Source organism: Anomalospiza imberbis, chromosome 3 (genome assembly GCF_031753505.1).
Source record: "Anomalospiza imberbis isolate Cuckoo-Finch-1a 21T00152 chromosome 3, ASM3175350v1, whole genome shotgun sequence".
Lineage (NCBI taxonomy): Eukaryota > Metazoa > Chordata > Aves > Passeriformes > Viduidae > Anomalospiza > Anomalospiza imberbis.
Window position 1 is genome coordinate 47,025,644 of NC_089683.1, and position 21,006 is coordinate 47,046,649.

The window sequence follows — 21,006 nt, forward strand, 5'->3', positions numbered from 1 at the left end:
TTTAAAAATGCTCTCAACAAATGTTATCACAATACTTTATTGAATACTTCTGGGCTTATACATTCAAAATTGTCCTTACTTACATATCCACTCCAGCTGTGCTAGAAGGACTTCAAATTTCAAGAAATCATTGTATCAATCCATTCTGATCTGTAACAGTTCATTGGCAAGCAACTGGAAATAGCTGTACATTCTGTTTTGTAAAAGTTCTTACTGTAATATAAAAAAGCTGCTTATCCTGATAATTATAAATATTAAAATATCTATTTTACTTGCATTCTTTTGAGACTATAAGCGTTTTTCTCCAAATGGTCATAATAACTTCATCATAAGTACAGGTTTTGCTCAGAGGTATTCTGTATTATCTCATTATCAAGTGCAACTCAGCATTCATGGATATGAATCATTAAAATATTCATTAATATTCCAAGCATAACACTTGAAACAATTTTTTAAAAAATTTTCTGTTATTGCCAATTTTGGTATTAACTGAGAATCCTCTAAAATAGTTAAGTACAACATAGGAGCAGAAATATAAAAATGAGGAACATAGCTTAGAGCATTCTGAAATGTCTACTACAAAGTGTAAGAAAGCAGTTTCATTAGAGACTTGCTTTCATCTTTGAAAAGACTACATGGGATTTTCTTCTCTTCATAGTCGCTTGTTAAAAACTAAATCTAGCAACGGTGATCCTTCTTTGAAGCAAGACCAACCTTTAGTTTACTGTAAGTTGAAAGTCTGAGAAAAGAATTACATTTTTGGCTGCTACAGACAACCTCTCCTCCTTTTCTTCACAGCATATGGTGTAGCAATTTACTCCACAGGTAGGATTACTGTCCTTATTGATACCAGCCACAATTAGGTGCCTTCAAATCTTTCTTACAGGCATGGCTCACCACTTAATGACAACTAGTGAGGTAAGGAAGCTGTTGTGCTGGTCCCACTTTGGAATTACAATAACCAGGCATGCTGCAAGTCATTCTGGTTAACTGAAGTGGCTGCATGTTTAGGGAAAGTGTTTTTTTGTTGTTGTTGTTTTAAAAATCAGTTCTTCCTTCTTTAAACAGCTATCTTCAGTCTTGAAGGATCTAGTCTAGGCCCACCTTTTGTAGCATCCAATTCATTGTACTCATCTATTAGGTCAGACAAAGAGGATATAGCTTCCGTAAAACAGCTTTGCTCCATCCCATCTATTTGCAGATAATGGTGAAGGTGAGCCTAAGAGAATAAAAACAAAAGTTCAGTGTTAGCCTTTTCTTGGTATTTGATTGCTTTGGCTCAGTAAATACCAGTTAGCCTGTACTGAAGGGGGGAGTGCAAGCATTGTGGAAATGGCACTTAGAGACTTATATCATGACATCCCTTGTTTAAACACTTGGCAAGTTTGGTAACAATCCCCAAGTGAATCAGTCGATATTACTGACTTCTTAAAAACCCATCTTTTCATATTGTGTTCTTGGGTACACCAGATCAGCTGTGGATTGGGTTTACATGGCAGGGTTTTGGCAGCAGGGAGAATGCAGGGCTGCAGGGGTGGCTGCCGTCATGCTGAACAGAACAATCCCAGCCAGCTCCAGTAAGGACCTGCCACTGGCCACAGCTGAGCCCATTAGTGATGCTGGTAATGCTTCTGTGACAATGTATTTACCAAGAGGTAAAAATGCTGCACAACAGCTGTGACAGAGAAGACACAAGAAAATGTGAGAGAAACAGCCCTGCAGACACTAAGATGAGTGAAGAAGGAACAGAAGTGGAATTCTGAGGCTGGGAAGAAGGCAGTGGAGTGGGGGGGTGAAGGTGTTTTCAGCTTTGTTTTTATTTCTTGCCATCCTACTCTACTATTACTGGCAATAAATTATATTAATTTTCCAAGTGCCAAGTCTGTTTAGCCCATGACAATAACTGGTGGTTGTTCTCCCTGTCTTTATCTTGACCCAAAAGTTTTTCACGGTACTTCTCTCCTGTCCTGCTGAGGAAGCGAAGTGAGAGAAAGCTTGGTGGACTCCAAGGTTTAGATTAGATATTAGGAAGAAATTCTTTACTGTGCACTGGAACAGGTTGTCCAGAGAACCTGTGGATGCTCCATCCCTGCAAGTGCTCTTGGCCAGATTGGATGGGGCTTTGAGTCACCTGGTCACACAAATAAAACCCTTGGGCTGTTAATTATAAACAGTCCTTTCATGACACCAAGATCTGGGTTTCAATAATGCAAGATACTAATGATTAGTGACTATAGATATTATAATGATAAGAGTTGCACCTTTTTCTTGTAGAGCTTCATAAATCTGTCTTTGAGTTCAATGAAAGTTGGTTTTACACAGGTGTTGTTTGCTAAAGCCAGAAGGGAATGGGAATGGCCCACAGGAGGCACTGAACACAAACCAGTTTTCCAGCCCTCTTGGTTCCAGGAGACAAAGTGCAGAGAAGGCTTCAACCTGTGATACAAAAATTTAGTTAACTAAGGAATATAAAGAACACAAAGGCTAACTACTAACAGTTTCAACTAAGAGTCTGAAAATGTCAACATTTAAGCACTCAGGATTAAGGAGGACAGTTATAACTGTCACTGTGAATAAGATATTTTAGACTTCAGACTAAACCACTGTGTCTCTATGTTAAATTTAAATTGCAAACATCAATTGTTTTGTTAATTCAATGCATCAGGATTTGAAAAGTGAAGTTACAAGTACCCGTTTCTATAAAAGGGACTGGAAGCACTCTGAGATTTAGTAAAGGGGCAGATCAACACTGTGTGAGGGCAATCAGTCTACCTATAGTTTTGAAATAAGTAAAATACTTCAGATTCCCAGAATTTTCCCCATGCACCCCTGTCTGCCTATAAATTCCATTTTGCCTGCCTTTCCTGTTACATCTATGTAGCTCAATACTATTCAAGGTAGAAAATAGGTGCTAACAAGACAGTTAAAATAAAGATGATTTCCTACCAACATGAAAGTAACCATGGAAAGAGAAGAGCCTTCTGTTCAGCAAAAACAAACTTCTACTACAGAACTCATTATGCCAACATCCTTTGCTGTTGGGAGACCCCTGGAAAGCTGGGCTTTGCTTTTTTTTTTTGCAATTTGGAGATGGAGAGGAGTAGCACTTCCTTTTATTTGGAAATCCAGGAATAATACGACTTATTTTCACTCATTACATCAGTTAATTATGTTTTCTTCCCTTCTAAAATTAAGAAAAGGAGGCTGGAGTAAACTGATTTGGTACTGAAACTGTTCAAATGAGAAGTTGGAATGCTCTGGACAATATGCCAGTTTCTGTACAAATCCCATGACTACTCTGTGTGGTATTACAAACCTTTCAATATTTCTGCGAAGGTCTGAAACCTGCACATTTCCTCGAACAAGAAGTGCACAGGCCAGGTAGAGGCTGTGCTTTGGATCTGCTTGAATTAGTTGATGATCTCTGCTAAACGCATCTGAGAACATCTGATCCAGCCTGGGTGAAAAGAAAACAGTTATCTACCCTTACTAAAGTAGGACAAAAATTCATCAGAACGCCCACCTTCAGGGTTTAAAAGTTCATTAAATTCTGGATGAAGGTACATTTAATCTAGGACCATAAATGATAGAAAAGATTCAAACCTTTATATGTACATATGTTCGCATTAGAAGTTTTTAAAAACACACTGGACCCATTTTTTTCCTCACCCTCAAGTTACAAGCCACTGTTGAATCAGAGAAGTTGCCTTTATAAAGGCAATTTGATACCAGTGGTTACAAAGTCTTAAAATTATGTAAAAGGATTTAACTACTTGGGGTTCTGGTTATGTAGCAATTTGAGTAGACAATCTCACTCGGAAGGATCTGACAAGGAATATCAAAGTGTTGACCCTTACAGAACTGATTATCTGCCTGTTACACTTCATTATTTAAAAGGATCAATGAGTCAGAGAACTGTATTAATTTTGATTAATGATTTGGGAAAAGACAGGCTATACATACTTCTCTAGTCTTCTAATTTTATCACACATGACTGCTTTAAAAGATGACACTGCAGATCATATTCTTTCTCTCTTCACTTCCTTAACCAAGTATCACTGTACTGTGGGATACCGAAGATGGTATTCTATGGACCCACAACATCTAAGATATTCTTTCCATTTGTTCCAAATACTGTACATTTATAATCTCTATTTATTTTTTCTTACATCACCTCTGCCACAATCTGCCTATTACAACAAAATAAAGGAGACAAAAATGTTACTGTTCCCACTTCATTCTGAAACATCTTTGACTGACCGTCTCCTCATAGTCTGCTACCTTTCCCCCAGCCCTGTATACTGTATCCTCAAGGTATGTTCTCAACAGATCTGACTGTCACAACTTGCTATTGGAAAATAAGTGTGGTCCTGCCCTCTTCTCCACTTTGCATATTTCCATCACCTACCCTCAGCTGTCTCTACCACTATTTCTCTATCTCACTCTTGCGGACTCAACATAATCCACCAAACACAGTAAAATATATTTTAACTGGTAATTTTTTTGCTTTGTCAGCAGGATAAATATCTCACAAAATTTGACACATCAGCTTATCATTACAGGAAGACATTAAATAGGCTCACTGCTTCTCCAGACTGAAGTAAGACACCATTATTTCCCCAAAGAGCCTAGTTAATCCCTTGTTCGTCTTTAGAGTATTTTGTCAGTCAAGTGTAAGCTGTTACTCAAAAGAACTTGTGGTGTGGGTTCTAAGTAATACATTTTCCCAACAGAAACACTTCCAGCAGAGATTAAAAGGATGTCAAGTTTACCGGCTCAACAGAGGAAAGGGACAATAGATGTTCCATAAATCAGCAGGATGAATTTGAAAATGTGGCAGATATACAAGTTTTAGAACTTTCATCCTTAGTTTTGCTGTAGAATGGAATTTTTAGATGTAAACTATGGAAAATCACAAATTAAGCTTTAAATGTGAAACTCCAATAATATTTTTTCTTACCTTCTAGAAGGAACATTAACATCTGCCAGTGTATACAGAGGAGTCAAGCTTGAAACCAAATAATGAAGTCGAGGAAATGGAACCAAATTCATGCTGATTTCATTAAGATCCATATTTAGGGAACCCTCAAATCTAGCAGAGCTGAAAAATTAACAAACTGTTATGAAACTGCTACAAACCTAAGTAAATCACTTCCATAAGGTAAACATCCATTAAATCTATTTTTCAGCTGTTGTGTACAATAAAACTGTAAAACAACACTGCATTCAAGCAAGTGTTCAAGTATAACTACAAAACTTTCACATCTGGCAGTAACAGTGCTATGTCTTATTTACTTATACTTCCCATTAAAAACAGTAAGTTACCAAGAACAATTCCTTGTTTCCCAATTGTAGTCTTTAGCACTGATTTATCATTAATAATATTTAATACCACTTAATACTGGTTAATTAATACCACTTTTACTAAACAGGCTATAATAAAACACATGTTACTCAGCATTAATCTGTTTAAAAGAAAAACAGGCCAGTACTCCAGAAGTATGTTTTTTGCAGCAATAGACAGTTCATGAGCAAAAATGATCTCACAATATTTACAAAATAATGCAACTGGCCTAGAAAGGCAAACCGCCATGGGCTCCATTAGGCACTAGTGAATGACAATATACTTCTGCCTTTAAACTTACCGCAGTTTTAAAACTGTCATGGCTAAAGCAACACCACAACAATCTGAATACTTTAGCATTTAGTGCTAAATGCTAAAATACTTAAGCATTTAGTAACCAGTTCTTAAAAAGAGAAGACTCATATAGAATTAAAACCAAATAATATTACTCAAGTTGATGCAGGCCTGCATATTTACAGCACACACCACCTCCAGAAATCCTACTTTGTTACACAGGAATAACCCGTAACTTTACCTTGTCAGGTTCAGCAGCAAGTTGGCTACAATATTATTCATTGCATCAAATGGCTTCTCTTGTAGTGTTTTTGCACGGCCTGCACTTGATGTTACCAAGCTGTTTTGCTTCACAGTTGATCCTAACTTCCCAGAATTGATCATCTGATGAATTTTATTAACTATCTCAAACAGAGACTTTGAGAGAGAGGGAAAAAAAAGCACAGAAGTAGTCTTGAGTATAGAACTTTGAAATTCGGTACCACACTTTTTCATTTCTAATAATCTTGAAAGCTCAGACATTGTACTGTTAGGTTAAAGATTATACCTTGACACATCTAAGTCCAACTTTTGAGCAATTCCAGTTGACTGAAGTGTTCCTAAGTCTGTGCCTTACACATCACAAATATATACACGGCTTGACTCAGAAGTTTGAATTTTAATCAACTATTCAAAATGCTTATGAAAATTTAAAAAGCAGTTTTAGAAGATAACACCTGTGAAGCAAAAAATATAGTCTCTGACTAAATTTTACTTTCTCTTGCTTTTTTCACAAACAAACAGCAAGACAGCCACTGAAGCTAGATTCAAATGAGTCTAGCACTTTGCAAGGTCAGTGATTTACATATCACTAATCAGCACAGTTAAGCTTGTTGGAATCTGGAGAGGCCAGCAGTCCTTGCAGGACCCTACTAATACTAAGTAAAATTGATTGCTAGAAGAAGAAAAGACACTATCTCAGTAAATAGGTTTTCACTGCTTATCTTGAAATAGACATGAAAAAATTCACTCTACCTTAGTTTAAAGAAGCAGAGCGACTTTTTAGTGATGTCCACATTCATTTCTAAAGCTTACCAGTGACTTAGAAGTTCAATTATTACTTTAAAACGTGAAATTATACTTCCGGAGATTTGGTATGCAAATCAGTACTGAAAAGGAAGAGCCATTTCCACATTCTAATAAAAAAAATTACAGAAATAGAATATTATTTCTTACTTCATTCTCTATTGGTAGCACACAGTCCGCATGTTCATTAAGCTCCTTCATAGCCAGAACACTGTTATATGGAGAAGTAATAACATCATCTTCACCAGAGGGATAAACTGAAGTAACAAATCTATATACTTCTGGGAACTCCTCCTCAAGCAAATTTAGTACAAAAGTTCCAAGACCAGATCCTGTCCCTAATTATGAATGAAGACAGAATGAGAGAAGACAGGTTCCTCACATTATCTTAGGCTCTACGACTCATGTAGGAGACAAACAACTTTTCAATTATATATGTTAACAAATATTTTCTGAAGCATTTGGCTGACAGTAGACATTACTCAAATGTAATTAAGGCAGGAAGGTTTGTCCCAGACAGGAAAATAATTAAGTAATAAAATTATTTCCCACAGTATGTCAGTCAAAATGAAGTATACATTCTCAAAAATTTCTGCAAACCAAAAAGTCCTGTTATGTAACAAACATTTTTCTGACCTAGTCTTTCTAATTCTTTATTTTCAGTTCTTTAATTTGAATTATGAAACACAACATTTTCTTAAAAGCATTCAACTGCCCCAAACAATACTATTTTCCTTTTGGGGTTTCTTTATGAAATTTTCTCATTCTTCAGTAAAAACAGAACTGCCCCTTCCCCCCAGCACACAGGCTTTTTTCCTCATTAACAGTATGCACACAGCCCTGAGTTCAAAACAGAGAAATGAACTGTGGTCTTTTTCTGAATATTCAGCTACATTCTCAGTGGCAGACAATTTAATCTGTGAACAAGACAGCAGTTTTCACAATAACAGAAACTACCTCCAGGGTCTCTGAAATTAAGCAAATGGCCACAAAAAGGCCCTTGACAAAATCCTTGCTTCATATTTAGAACTATTTTCGGTGTCTTTTTCCACATCATAACCAGTTTTAATACATGCTACTCTCCTATTTCTGGGGTAGGAAGGCTTAATGGCAATGCAATAATGACAAAATTGTCACTGCAAAGGATTCTCCCTTTTGGCTTATTAACTAACTAGATCAGATTCAAGAGAATTATGAGGAAGGAAAACAGAAAAATAAAGTTTTTCTGAAGTTATGCAACATTAGAAGTCTCCTTCAAAGCCTTCTGGAAAACTCTTTCCCCACAACTAAAATGATTATGACAATGCTGTCAGTGTTCAGAGGTCACCGACCCTTCTTCTGATCAGTAACACCTCAGTGTTTGTCTTTGGTACCTATCTGGATCCACTCACTGCCTCATCTTTAGAATTTTAGCTGCATTTTTGTTCTGGGTAGCATATCAGAGCTCCTCAGTGCTCTTATAAAATCAGTGATAAATAATTACAGGTCCACTTAATTGTACTATGTTAATTTTCTAAATCTGCATTCTGAATGATGTAGATTATTATACTGATTTTCTTTTCACAATCCATGTTTTTTTTTTTTTTTTTTCATCTGTGGCTACTGCAGTCATACTCCCCATAAAAAGATTACTTACCACCTCCCATGGAATGAATTATAAAGAAACACTGTAGACAGTCACAATGTTCAGCAGTTTTTCTCAGCTTTTCCACTATGTTTTCCCGGTACTGACAGCCATATATCTTATGACCTACAGCCCTAAGGATATGAAAAGTACTTTAAAACCTCTGCCCAAAAAAATCAAACTTTAAAATTTTAATTTGAAATCCTTTTAAGTGACATTTTAGAGTTCAGAGTCCAAAACTGGGTGCAACACCTCATCTGTGAGAGTTTCTAAGTTGTGACTACATATGAGCATATGGGAGTTAGGACATGGCTTTAACTTGGAGGATGCAAACAGGTCTAAATTCACAACTTTGGAGTATGAACTTATTATTCTGTACTGAAAAGGAAATAAACTCCCACACCGGATGATCCAATTGTAGTAATGAAATGAAAGCTACATAGTACTTAGCAATAAAGATATCCCTATGAAATAAGTGTACAGATAATCTTTTGAGTACTATGCAAGTCAGTTGCTACTAGCAACAAAAAAACCCCAAACAGCTCATTTTCAACACACTTGTCTGCTACATGGTAAAGACTGTTTTACTCTCCTTATTGCACTCTCTTTTGGTACATTTGCTGGTGATTTGCTTTCCAGTCTGTAGTGCACTGAATATTATTAGAGTACCTTAAGGTCTCTGTGAAAATTTGGAATTCATTATAGTAATCAATCTTTTTCTAAATTTTTATTTTGGTAATGTAGTTTATATGCACAAAGTCAGACTCTGTTTAGAAATCAAAAGTGCATTTGTTCATATATCTCATTTTCACAGTTGCTGCACAGTCTCAAACTAGATTATGGCTTCAACTAAGCAATGATAGCAGCTGAATGCCAAAGAAACAAAAATAAAAAGCATGATCTTTTGTAAAGAAAATCAAAAAATAAGGAAAAAAGAGACAAAATGATATATCAGCAAAATTATTCTTCTGTAAAAGCCTTTTCAAAGCCTTCCTCCAGGCAACAGTGACTCCATGTTTGCTGGTAAAATGCTGCAGCTCTCCAGGTGCAGAACAACACAGAAAGCTATGGTTATCATTTCCCCTTTCAAATGCCATCTAATTAGCTGCTAAGAAATGTGTTCTAAAGAGGTTCTCACCAGTTGTTTCCTGAACCAGAAACATCTGTGATAAGCTGCTTGCTATCAAACACATCCCTCAGCGGTCCCTGTAGAATTTCATTTACCACACCCTCCTCCATGTCAATCAACAGTGCCTTTGAGAATGGAAAGAATTTAAATTCAGTCAGTAAGCAAACCACCCTTGAAATAATCACACAAAGAAATATGAAATTATTGACAATATGAAAGGAATCCTGTTTCTGCTCTGCTCCAGAGAAACCTTTCCCCACCCCAGCTGTTAACTAACTAGGAGACCAACTAGCTTCTCCTTAGCTGATTTGCTAGTTGTTTGATAGGACTGCATTTCAGATGAAACTCTGTTAAAATTTTATAATGTTTTACCCCACTACTTAGGAATAAAACAATTAAAACATTTTAATGTTTCAAGTTTCCTTGATCCTTAATCATTTAAAGTGGCTCAAAGAAACCCAATCCTTAGTTAATAATATCTGCAATCATTTTATAAAAATTCCAACAAGTTACTCAACAAGACTGGCAGCAAGCTGTATTACTGCATTAATAAAAGTTAATATTAGAAATTTTACTTTCAAAGCAGTACTTAAACCTATATGCAATTTTAAGAACTTCATGAAAATTCCCACACAGTTGGACATAAATATTCAATGTAAAAACAGTTACTTTTATAGCTTGCCTTACTCGTGCTTTTAAAGAGCAGATTTTTCCTTTGTAAATATCAGGACCATTATCACCACTTCTGAAAAAAAAAAAACAATAACAGAAAACTCTAAGATCATATTTGCAGCAAAAAATAAGTACTACAATAAAATTTTATCTCTTATATATTGTGTTTGGAGGACTATGACAACGCAAACAAACAGAAACACCCTGAACATGCTGCTAAGACCTCATAATACAGGACATGATCTCAATAAGAATTATCCTAAATATTACTTCAAGAAGCTGAAAGATAAGCATAGAAGTTTACTCTCAGATACAGCCTCTGATCTGTAGCAATTCTACAAGCGCTGCCAAAACTGGAAAGGATTATCTTTTATCAGCACGTGATACATGTATCCACATCAAACAATGGAAAAAAGCTCCTCATGAGCTTTTCAGTGGGGGTAGTACAGCACTGTGCTTGAGGTGTGAAAGCTCTGTAACTGTACCAGCACAGTGCTGTGCTTGACTTATTCTGCTTATTATGATTTACCAGTTCAGAAATCCTGCTGGGCTGACATAGGTAAATCTTCCTTCTTTCCCAGGACTGGTTGTATTGAGTCAACATAGCAGACTGTATATTATGTTACATTTTTTCCCACTCAAATGATGAGATACTATGGTCTGGCCAAACTAGATTCAGTACAAGGTGGGAAAAAAAAGGCAGGGATACTGGAAGACTGATCTTATTTCCTCTTCCATTATTTACCTCATCTGGGAGCTGGCCAAGCCTAAATTTAAAGTATGTCTTAGGACCATTCTACATTTAACCACCATTATATTCACAAAACATCAGCTAAATTTCACTACAGCACCGATGTTCTGAGCCTATTGAATCCCATCAGGAACAAGGGGAAAAGAGTACAGGGATACACTGGATTACTCAAGAATTTTACAACTTGTCAATCAAAGATGGTCTCTAGACACTTCTCATTAGGTGAGCACCTCACAACAGCCTCCAATACTGATGATTCCTCAAGCCTACACAACACCTGTAGGAGTACACTATAGCACCAGTAAATCCTCCTACAGAATTTCTCTTTAGGGACTAACAAAATTCAAAGAGGAAATAAAACCAACCTTTATGTTTCTTACTGTTGGCTTTATGGTCTTTCTTGCCAGATCAAACCTTCTTGGTTTCAATTCAATTTCAAACCACTTGGATTCAATTGCTGAAAAAAAAAAAATCCCAAGATTCCTCGAACCATGGGATGGCTTGGGTTGGAAGGGACCCTAAAGATTGTCCAGTTCCAACCACCCTGCCATGGGCAGGGACACCTTCCACTAGACCAGGTGGCTCAGGGAGAAAACAGGTGTTTCTATTACAGCCTTCCTGTCAATTACAAATTTGGTGGTTTCATCTGGCACATACAGAAACAGACACTTTTTATGATTTAATTTTCTTAATTAAAAAAAAGAATCTTGGAAATACCCATATGGAATGACAAAAACAAACTTCAATACATTTGCAATGTTCTTTCAAAGAGGTAAAATTTGAGACAAAGCAATTTGGATTTCAGTGCTGTTCTAATTAAAATCACATTGCTGTACTGCAACATTTTCATACAATGGAAGGAAACAGAGGTTGGTCAAATGTTTTTTTACTAATTAAAATGCAACAGGCTATCCCAAGTACACATTTTCTTCTTGCAAACTGCATGGATTTTTATAACTGGAAAGATAAGAGATAACCAAATGGTTTTAAGGTATGAATTGGTTAACTAATAAAAAACAAATTATAGACACTACTCAGGGTAACAAAATAGATACATAAGACTTTAAAAATTATCAGTTTTTTCTGACTATCTTATATACAATTCCTCTTACAACTCTTCAAGAAATGCTGCTCAGTTAGTATTCAGAGGGCACACAATCTGATTGTTATTTGCAGTGGCAGAAGCTATCAGATCCTGACTGTCCACGTTTGGTACAAAAGGAAAAGAAAACAAACACACACTTTCAACACATTTAACTACTGAAGTATATATAGATAGAATGGAAATGCAAAGATAAGGTTTTGAGGAGAATACAAAAAAGCAAAATCTTTCTCTAGTACAAGCTAAATATGTCTTAAAGAAAACTATAACTTAGGTTAAAAGAAGATACTACAAGGGCTGATCTACCATGTTAACTCATGAACTGCTTGATAAAAACTTACCTTGTACCAACATTCCTAAAGAAACTGCTTAAGGCTTCATCATAAATTCCTTTCTAAAAGGAAACAACACAAAATTATGTGTAATGTCAAAAATTCTCAGTGCTTTTTCATGGAATAATTTAAGTTGGAAGGAACCACTGAAGGATATCTGTCAAACTTTACTTCCTGAAGCCGAGTGAACATCTCTGTTGAATCCAGCTAGTTCTAGTCATCTCTAAAAAGAACACTTCATTGAAACATCAGCTTGTTATTAAAAACTGAGAGGAGAATGTAACTAGGAAATTAATTTTTCAGCACAAGATTAAGCAACTGTAGTAGTTTACTGAAGATCCCAATGCAACTATTAAATTGAAGAGCTGCTCTTCAAATGACTCAGTTCATCACTGATACAGCTCTCAGTTCATCATAGATTCCAATGCTTGTGATACTAATGCCCATGGACTTCTGCAAAAAGGACAGCACAATCACACTGATTCTTGAAATCCCTGCCAAGGGATAGCATGGCAGTTACCCAACATAAAACTAAAGAGATCTGACAAGCTTAAATACCTTAAGCACTTTATAGTCACAGCAAGAAAAGTGTGATTTTGTTCAGGGTACTCAGCACAGTCCTATGTTCTCCTCATGTTGCTATTTTGGTCATTAAAACTGTACAGCAAGTCATGGCATGAGCTAACGTGGAAAACAGTGGTGGGCTCTAGGGGTGTCCTCTTTTGCTTTACTGCCAGTGGCAAACCACCAGCACTGAACAGCCCTCACCGTGTTAACTGCCTCAGACCTACTAATGCCTGGTTGTAGGGAGACACACTGAGCTTTTCAGGGTGAAATGCTGGAGAAAGCTGGCCAGAATTAGTGATCACAGAATATTTTGAGTTGGAAGGGACCCAGAAGGAACATAGAGTCCAACTCTTAGCCCTTCAAAAGACACCCCAAGAGTCACACCATGTGCCTGGGAGTGTTGTCCAAATGCTTCTTGGGCTCTGACAGGCTCGGTGCTGGGGAGTCTGCTCCAGTGCCCAACCACTCTCTGGGTGAAGAACCTTTTTCTAATACATAAGTTAAATGTTTCCTGACACAACTTCAGGCCATTCCTTTGGGTCCTGTCACTGGTCATGACAGAGGAGAGATCAGTGTCTGCCCCTCCTCTTCCCCCGAGGAGAACGTTGCAGACTGTAATGAGACCCCCAGTCTCCTCCAGGCTGAAGAGACCAAGTAACCTCAGCTGCTCCTCATATGGCTTCATCTCAAGGCCCTTCACTATCCTCGTGTTCCTTCTTTGGACGTTCTCTAACAGCTTAATGTGTTTTTTTATATTGTGGCACCCAAAACTGCACACAGGACTAGAGATGAGGCTGCCCCAGTGCAGAGCAGAGCAGGACAATCCCCTCCCTTGCCTGGCTGGCGATGCTGTGCCTGATGCCTCCCAGGACACCACTGGTCCTGGCTGCCAGGGCACTGCTGATTCATGTTCCGCTTGCCATCGACCAGGACCCTCAGGTCCATGGTGCTGCTTTCCAGCATCTCATTCCCCAGCCTGTCCGTACATCCAGCGTTGTCCCATCCCACGTGCAGGATGCGCTAATCCGCGTTAAACTACACACGGCTGCTGCCTGCCCACACTCTGATTTAACAGGGTCTCTTGACAGCTAGCCTTACGTTTTGTTTTCGTGATTAGCTAAACGGCACAAGAAGCTGGGCATGGTTGTGCTCACAGTGAAGCGCCCTCGGTTTAAGCAAACAACCACGGGGCTCGGCAGTCACAGCGACAGACGCGGAAGGCAGCGGGGGCGGCTCGCCCCGGGCCAGCGGGGCTGCCACGCCCTTACCTTGTTGACGGCGGCGTGTTCCCGCAGCGCCAGGTCCCAGAAACGGCATCCCACCTGGTTCCCGCACTGTCCCACTGCAAAGGGGAGAGACACGGCTCAGGCACAGGGAGGGGGCGGCGGGGGGCCTGGGCGCCACGACCCCCTTACCCTGCACCACCACCGACTGGGTCATGGCCGAGCCGGCGGCGCACGCCTCTTTCGAAATCGGCGCCCGGAAGCCGCGCCCCCTGAGTTCCCGCGGTGGAACGTCCCAACCGTCGCCTCAGCTGCGGGCGCTCGCCGCCCGCCCGCCGCGAGTGGAACGTGCCATTCGGGAGCGGGGGGGAGAGGGCGGGACAGCACGGGGGAGTTGGGAGCTTTTCAGACACCCGGGCGACCCGGTAAGGGCTGCGGGGTCTCGGCTGAGGCCCAGATGCGGGAGGCCTGACAAAGAACTAAAATAAAGCCCCTGCACGGGAGAACAAAAGTATTTCCATACACCACAGTTCATTATCCTTTATGGACGAAACGTTGCGATAAGGCAGCGCTTTATTTTCCCCAAATACGTAATTCAGGGAGATGGTGTGAAATGTGCGAAGCGGTATGAAAATACAAACTAAAAATTAAATGAGAAAGCGGCCGTTTGGAAATGCTGTAATGTACCCTCCCTGCAGGCTTGCATGTTAAGCTCGGTTTCATATTGTGCATATAATTGTCCACAGGGAAAAAACGAGGAGTGTAGAGATGCTGTTGTCTCAGCATGGAAAGACTGGTCCGCAACACAGCTCAGCTGCAAAATCATAGAATCCTTTAGGTTGGAAAAGACCATTAAGACCGTCAAGTCCAACTGTTAATCCAGCACTGCCAAGTCCTGGATGAAAACAGTAAAGAATGTGGGACATGCAAAGCTTGCAGAAAGCTGTCTTGTGACACAGATGGCATTTCTGCTTCCTGTGGGAGGAAAAAAGCAATTCCATGCAACCCAGTCCATTAAGTTTTATGGCTAATACCTTCCAACAAAATACTGTTTTTTCCAAATAGATTGTTTGTAGTGCTGGTCTACAAAAAAATTGTTAAATAAAATTTTTCATCCTTTTTTTTGCTCCTAGACATGACTTGGTAGACATTAATTGTCGGTCCACAGAAAAATAAATTTATAGTAAATGACTATTTAAAAAAATAACAAACAAACTATTTAAAACAAAACAAACAACAAAAAAACCAAAACAAACAAACAAACAAAACCCCAAAACCCAAACTATTTAAAAAAACCCCAAACATATGCAATCTTTCCTGGAAAGATTATATATGTATTGCAGCAAATAAAATATTGTACAATACAATATAAGAATGCATTATATACAAGAAATAGATACGCAGACAGAATTTGTAAAACTTAAATGAAATCATATTGTTCTTTAGAAAAAGTACTGAGCGGCCCAAGTTTACTCCAGTGTCATGGGGAAAGGACCAATGGCTGTAGTGTTATAGGCATGTTTAGCATGAATAGAGTCATACTGCCTCAAACATGTCTTTGCCATAAACTAATCCCCAGTGTAAAACCACATGCATATTAAACAGGAAAGTAGGTAGTCATTTGTCTCTGGACAGACTAGATGTAACCTATAACTTCATTTTGTTCCCTGTGGTTTTTTGAAGTGGTCCAAACTTGTAGGCTGTGCTCTGTTCTTGCTCTTAGATGTCAAATTGCCTCTATACTTCTTACTTACTGACATGTCCTTAAAGTCTTCTCTTCACATGTCTTCTTAGCCTTAATTAAGGTTAAAAGCAGTACAACATTGCTTATAAGCATTCTAATGCTTAATTTAAATTCTACAGAATCTCTTAATATTACTGTATCTCTCTTTCTTCTTGTGTAATTAGCTCCACTTTCTTCTTTTTTTTAAAGTTAGTTGCAGTTTTTGTGTTCTATGTCCCATGAAAATCCAGCTTAGTCAGATTCACTCTATTGAACATGATGTTGCAGCAAGACACTCTGAGCTTCGGCATCCAGTGTTCTTTAAGTGGTCTGTGAAGGCAAATGTAAAGTGATTATTCTTTTTGAACTTGGAAACACTGTGAATTGGAGATGCAATTGAGATTCATTTTAATGTGGGGGTATTTTTTAGCTGCCAAAGGAGGTCCAAGGGCAGGAAGTTAATGTGTAGTAGCCAGCTTGGCTTGGTGCATATGCTCAGGTGTTTAATGAAACAGTCAGCTCAACTCTGTGAAAGAAATAATCACACACTTGACTTTCTGTTTTCTTGTAGACGAAGCTCCACTTATCTACATAGTATAAAATGCATGAATTGATATAGGTCCCCTTGGAGGCACTTTTGTCTATATTAATCATTTAATCAACAGACTTATGGTAATATGTGTTTCTTACCCTTAGTTTCTCAGTAACATTTTGCTGATGTGTTATAGAGGAATGGTGTTCCACAGCTTTTGAACACAAATTGAATAATTGTATGAATAACTTACTATGTTATTTAGTGGAAAAGAATTGCCATGGACCACTGTGAATCTGTGAATAACCCTTAAATCCCATGCTGTAACAAGAGCCAAAAGTGCATCACAAGTTAAATATTTGTGCTATGCTTTCAGCATCTTTTTAATAATAGTCATTTGACTATTTAGACCACTTGCTGCTGTGGGGAGAATACACTGGAATTTGAATTAATGTTATCATTTGACTAATATCATGACTTACTTCACATATGAAGGTTTGTTGGTTTGTAATTTTGATTTTTTTTCTATTTTTTGTTTGTTTGAGTTTAGCCTTTTTTAATTTAGAATTGTTGTATTTTGGGAAATTAAAGTCAGGCTTGTAACACTTCATCTTTAATTTTTCTGGTCAGACTGTTGTCCATACCCTGGATTCTTGAGGAGAAGGGTATTGTCTACAGATCTTGAGATGTAAGAGATAGAGGGGGCGAGATCCCATTTAAATCCTCTATTTTGAAGCAGTTTCCTGAGCATTTGATCTTGAAATTGGTTTCTTTATTACATAGTCATTCAAATGTCCAATCTCAGAATATTTTGGGATAGAGTAACAGCGTAATTGCAGCCCTGATTCAGATAATGGCTATAACAACACTTATTAAACCTTGAAGGTGCCAGAGAAAAGTTATGATTTAGAGTCAGTGCTCATTTCTTGTAGGCTTTCTGCAGAATTTAGACAATTATAGTCATGTTAAAAATGGAAATGGACAATCTGACAATGTAGCTCAGAACTTGAAGTTTTTTCACAAATCTTTGTAGATGAAGGGTTTTGTACTTCGAAGGTATAATTTTTAAGATAGGTACAGAGGACAAATTGAATTCTGAGAAGATTTCTGCTTAGGCAGTTGCTTTCTCTTAGACACCAGCAGCCTTGAAATTAGTGCAGAGGTATGTGCAATATAATGCATCGCATACTGCCTTTCTTCGGCACATATGAAATGGTAATTTTAAGGTCTGTGTTGATGTCGGGGGCAGGGAAATTTGCATTATTTTCTTCTCTCTCTCGAGTCTGCAAGTATCCTCTGGTTTATAGTGTTTTTCTTTGGAAATCCTGTTCTGCAGAGGGAAAACCCACACCTTTGAAGCCTAGAAGGGAAAATTGAGGAAGACATTCTCCAAAACAGTGCTGTGTTTGATTAGCCGGTGATATAGTAATAAGAGAAGGAAATTGAATAGTAGCAGTTTATGAATTTTAATTGGTTTTTATTCACATACTGTTTTTAGTATATTTTTAGTTTTCCATATATAAAGTATGCAAAGGACTGATTAAATCAGAAAAGTCATTCTTAAATGTAAATCCATAGAACAAAACCAAATCACATTGCAGCAAATATGGCTAAGAGAAATATTGTTTATTCACAGAGCTTGGATGTGGATATGAGAAAATACGCTTTGGTTTGAAGTAGGTGTGAGACAGAAAAACATTTCAGCATGTGTGTACCAGTTAACATACAATGCTCCACTTAATACCAGCCTTCACTAAACTCTGATGCTCCTAGGGGCCACAAGCATTTGCCATTCCTGGCTATCTCTGCTGAGCAGCTGCAGGCAACTCAAAAGGAATTTCAGTAATCCTTGTAACTAGCCTATCTAAACAGGGAATCTGCTGTTCTTTTCTCTCCAGCAATAAGGTCCTGGAGACAAGGGTCTGGGGAAGCTTAGCTCAGGTTGTGGTGTCATGAGCTTTTTTTGAGCCAATCTAACAACTCACTGGCACTGGGAGGAAAGAGACTTCCTTTTTTACCCCTGCTCCCAGCTGTACAGCTCTGATACCATCCATGGCCTCTGTAACCACTGGGAACCCAGCTCACTGATCTGAGGACATTCACCCTCAACACTAATAATAAAATATTCCTGAACCAAAAGCCCTAAATTTTCTGTTCCATTTCTGGGTAGTAGCTGGGAGCAGGAAAAAGCTGAGCAAGCATACTGGTTTTGGTGCCTGAGACAAAGATGGCATTTGAAGGCAACTGGATTTAGGGATCCATGCCTGATCCAGAGAGACTGCAGAGGGATACTCTTACTTCTTGCTTCTCAAATATGAACAGTGGGCTTTGGAGTGATGGAAAGAAGGGTCTATATATCACTCCACTGTGAAGGTGTCTGTAAGCTCGGAGTTGGAAGGGGAATCAGTCCTTGGAGCATATTGCCTGAGAGCTACGGGGAAGAGAAAAGGAGATGTGTTCAGGAGAAGGCAGGTAGAACAGGAATGGGGCTGAAAGTATGAGCAGAGCTGACAAGGCTGGTTAAAGGAGTGGCAGTGACTACTGGAGCCACACTGTGTTCATTTACCACCCAACACTGGACAATAGAGGCAAGTGGAGGGTCTGTGATGGGGTCCCAGCTGCTGGAGAGTTCCTGTGCCTGTGTATCCAGAGGTTGCAGCTCTTTATCCAGGGAAAGCCAAGTCTGCTGCAGTGGTGAAAAAACCCTTTTTTTCACCCTACTGAGAGTAGTAGGGAAGCTGCTGATTAGTGCATACATATGTATCTTATTCTGGTGTTTCTTCCATCTGTCTGTGCTTTCAAGATCTTTGGATTACAGTTTTCATTTGTGTGTTTTCCAGATGAATTCTGATTAATTTTTCGTCTCTAGGGTGTTATCCTTTATTTTTACATTTCATAGTTTCGTGCTTTGCAGCTGGTCATATTTTGAGTTGGTTCCAACAATAATTTGCTCAGCAACCATAAAACTTTCATTACTTTATTCTTTATTACATTACTTTATTCTTAAAAAGAAAAGAAAGCTTTGATTCCTTGTAGGTGATGATTGAAGGGACTAAGTTTTGCAAGTGACTTGTGTATTTGGTGTGCAAGCCTACTGTGACACCATTAACTGCCATCTACCTTCTATGGTTATAACATAGCTCAGATTTGCAGCCCTTTGCCTTCTGTTTACATTTTCCTGTTTCACTCTTGGTTCCTCTGCAGCAGCATATCTTCTGAAGGAGCACGTTCCTTGTTTGAGTATTACTGCTGTAAACTGAAATCCTGCTGGACTCTCACAGGGAAGTGATGTTTTTACGTAAGTCATGTATGATAAGGGAGTCACTTGAAACTGTGACTGATTCTGCTTTCTACACTTCATGTTTACTTGTGTAACATTAGTGCAAATGAGATCACAATGAGATTGTGAATTTCTTGCTGTGTTTGTATGTAAGTGCATTTAAAAGTTCAGAGGAAAAACTTGAGATTTAAAATTGTCTCTAAGGCAAGCATTACTCTAAAATTACCTAGTTTAGGTAAATGAGTCTATATATAAAGCATCTGTCTTAAAAGATATATATCCTCTCTTCATATTGTGCTAGAACATATGCATGAAGTCTAGAAGTGGAATAAAAATTTTAATTTTTCATTGTTTGTAAGCTTACATAATTATATACTCTCTTCCTCCCATTTTATTTGAGGAATATATAAATGAGTTGAATGGAAAATGAAAAATATACAGTAAGATCTTTATACAGTATTTGCAATGTAAATCTATTATCTAGCTTTATTCTTTAATGTGCATTAGCAGATCTTTTTCTGTGGAACAAAGGGTGACTAAGATATGAAAAGAGATTATGTAGAGGATCTATTTTGAAAGTAACATATTTAATATAATTTTAATTTATTTTATAATCTCATATTTTCATGTAACAGACTGGCCACACATACACTCTAAGAAATGGTAAAGCTCACTCTTGTGGTATGTTAAGAGAAGTGCAGAAGCAACAGCTTTTATTCTTCAGTGATTTTTGTTTGTGTGTAAATATTAGACGTGACTTCCCCTTCCTGCTTTCTGTAGATGTGTGATATTTTCATTCTTCTTGTCTTGCTGGACATGGTTTGTTTTGTTCTATTTTTTTTTTCTGTGGTCTAAGGAACTTTTCAGAATTGATGCAATGCACTATCAGGCTGCTGGACAGGTATTAATGCTTACAGCGCCACTAACTAAAGCTGCTTTACTAAAACTCACTGGCTTTTCATCAATCATGAAGTTACGAATGCAGCCAATGAAGGAATTGCGTGTAGTCAGGCTTGATGTTAGCAGAGACTCTGGAAAGAGAAGATTAAAAAAAATTAAATAAACAAAAGTTTAGAGCTCATGATGGGCAAAATAATCAGTTTGGTGGCAGAACCTTTTAACTTTGCTACTAAGTGCAAAAGTGCTTCTTTTTTTAAAAGTGCTTCTTTTAAAGTGTTTGACCTCCTGCCAGTGTCCTAGAGGCCATTAAAGTATGGTTAGCTATCTACAGTTATGTGAAACTCTTGATACTATATTATCAATTGAGACACAACTTTGCAGTTTTTTATAACTACATTTTCTTTTAGGTAACAGAGTAGATGAGTCCCAGTGTCTGTTTTTGTAATTTAACATCACATATATTGTCAT

The 21,006-nt window shown here is 38.1% G+C and overlaps 2 protein-coding genes across 5 annotated transcripts in view; both read right to left on the reverse strand.

Moving 5' to 3' along the window:
• Positions 1-21: 21 nt before the first annotated feature.
• Positions 22-14,375, reverse strand: TUBE1 (tubulin epsilon 1). 3 transcript variants are annotated; one of them, XM_068184276.1, is made up of 12 exons: positions 14,296-14,375; positions 14,149-14,222; positions 12,323-12,375; positions 10,144-10,201; positions 9,466-9,581; positions 8,340-8,461; positions 6,854-7,041; positions 5,880-6,055; positions 4,961-5,101; positions 3,317-3,457; positions 2,262-2,436; positions 22-1,219 (listed from the first exon to the last, which is right to left on the reverse strand). In XM_068184276.1, exons 1-12 carry the CDS (start codon positions 14,318-14,320, stop codon positions 1,061-1,063), a joined length of 1,428 nt encoding a protein of 475 aa, XP_068040377.1. In that variant the 5' UTR covers positions 14,321-14,375; the 3' UTR covers positions 22-1,060. The 3 variants fall into 3 exon arrangements, with proteins under 3 accessions (XP_068040377.1, XP_068040378.1, XP_068040379.1); XM_068184277.1 differs by lacking the exons at positions 12,323-12,375; positions 14,296-14,375 and having other exon boundaries at positions 14,149-14,219; XM_068184278.1 differs by lacking the exons at positions 12,323-12,375; positions 14,296-14,375 and having other exon boundaries at positions 10,052-10,201; positions 14,149-14,209.
• A 3,439-nt stretch (positions 14,376-17,814) lies between these two features.
• LAMA4 (laminin subunit alpha 4) overlaps positions 17,815-21,006 on the reverse strand; it is a 97,839-nt gene continuing 94,647 nt past the window's right edge. Inside the window, exons 38-39 of one of the 2 annotated variants that reach the window (XR_010997203.1) lie at positions 18,925-20,669; positions 17,815-18,789 (exon numbers count right to left, since the gene is read on the reverse strand). Coding sequence is in view for 1 of the 2 variants with exons in the window: in XM_068184280.1 (XP_068040381.1) it covers positions 20,524-20,669 (146 nt within the window). In the remaining variant the exon portion in view is untranslated. Of the gene's footprint in view, positions 20,670-21,006 lie in introns of both variants that reach the window. The other variant, XM_068184280.1, reaches the window with a different exon arrangement.

Bases quoted from the DNA above. Each gene is read 5' to 3' on its own strand.
- TUBE1 (XM_068184276.1), bottom strand. From the start codon at position 14,320: ATGACCCAGTCGGTGGTGGTGCAGG. The intron at 14,223-14,295 runs GTAAGGGGGTCG...TCCCCTTTGCAG, and splicing joins CCAGTCGGTGGTGGTGCAGG to TGGGACAGTGCGGGAACCAG. The intron at 1,220-2,261 runs GTGCAACTCTTA...TTATTCTCTTAG, and splicing joins TGAAGCTCTACAAGAAAAAG to GCTCACCTTCACCATTATCT.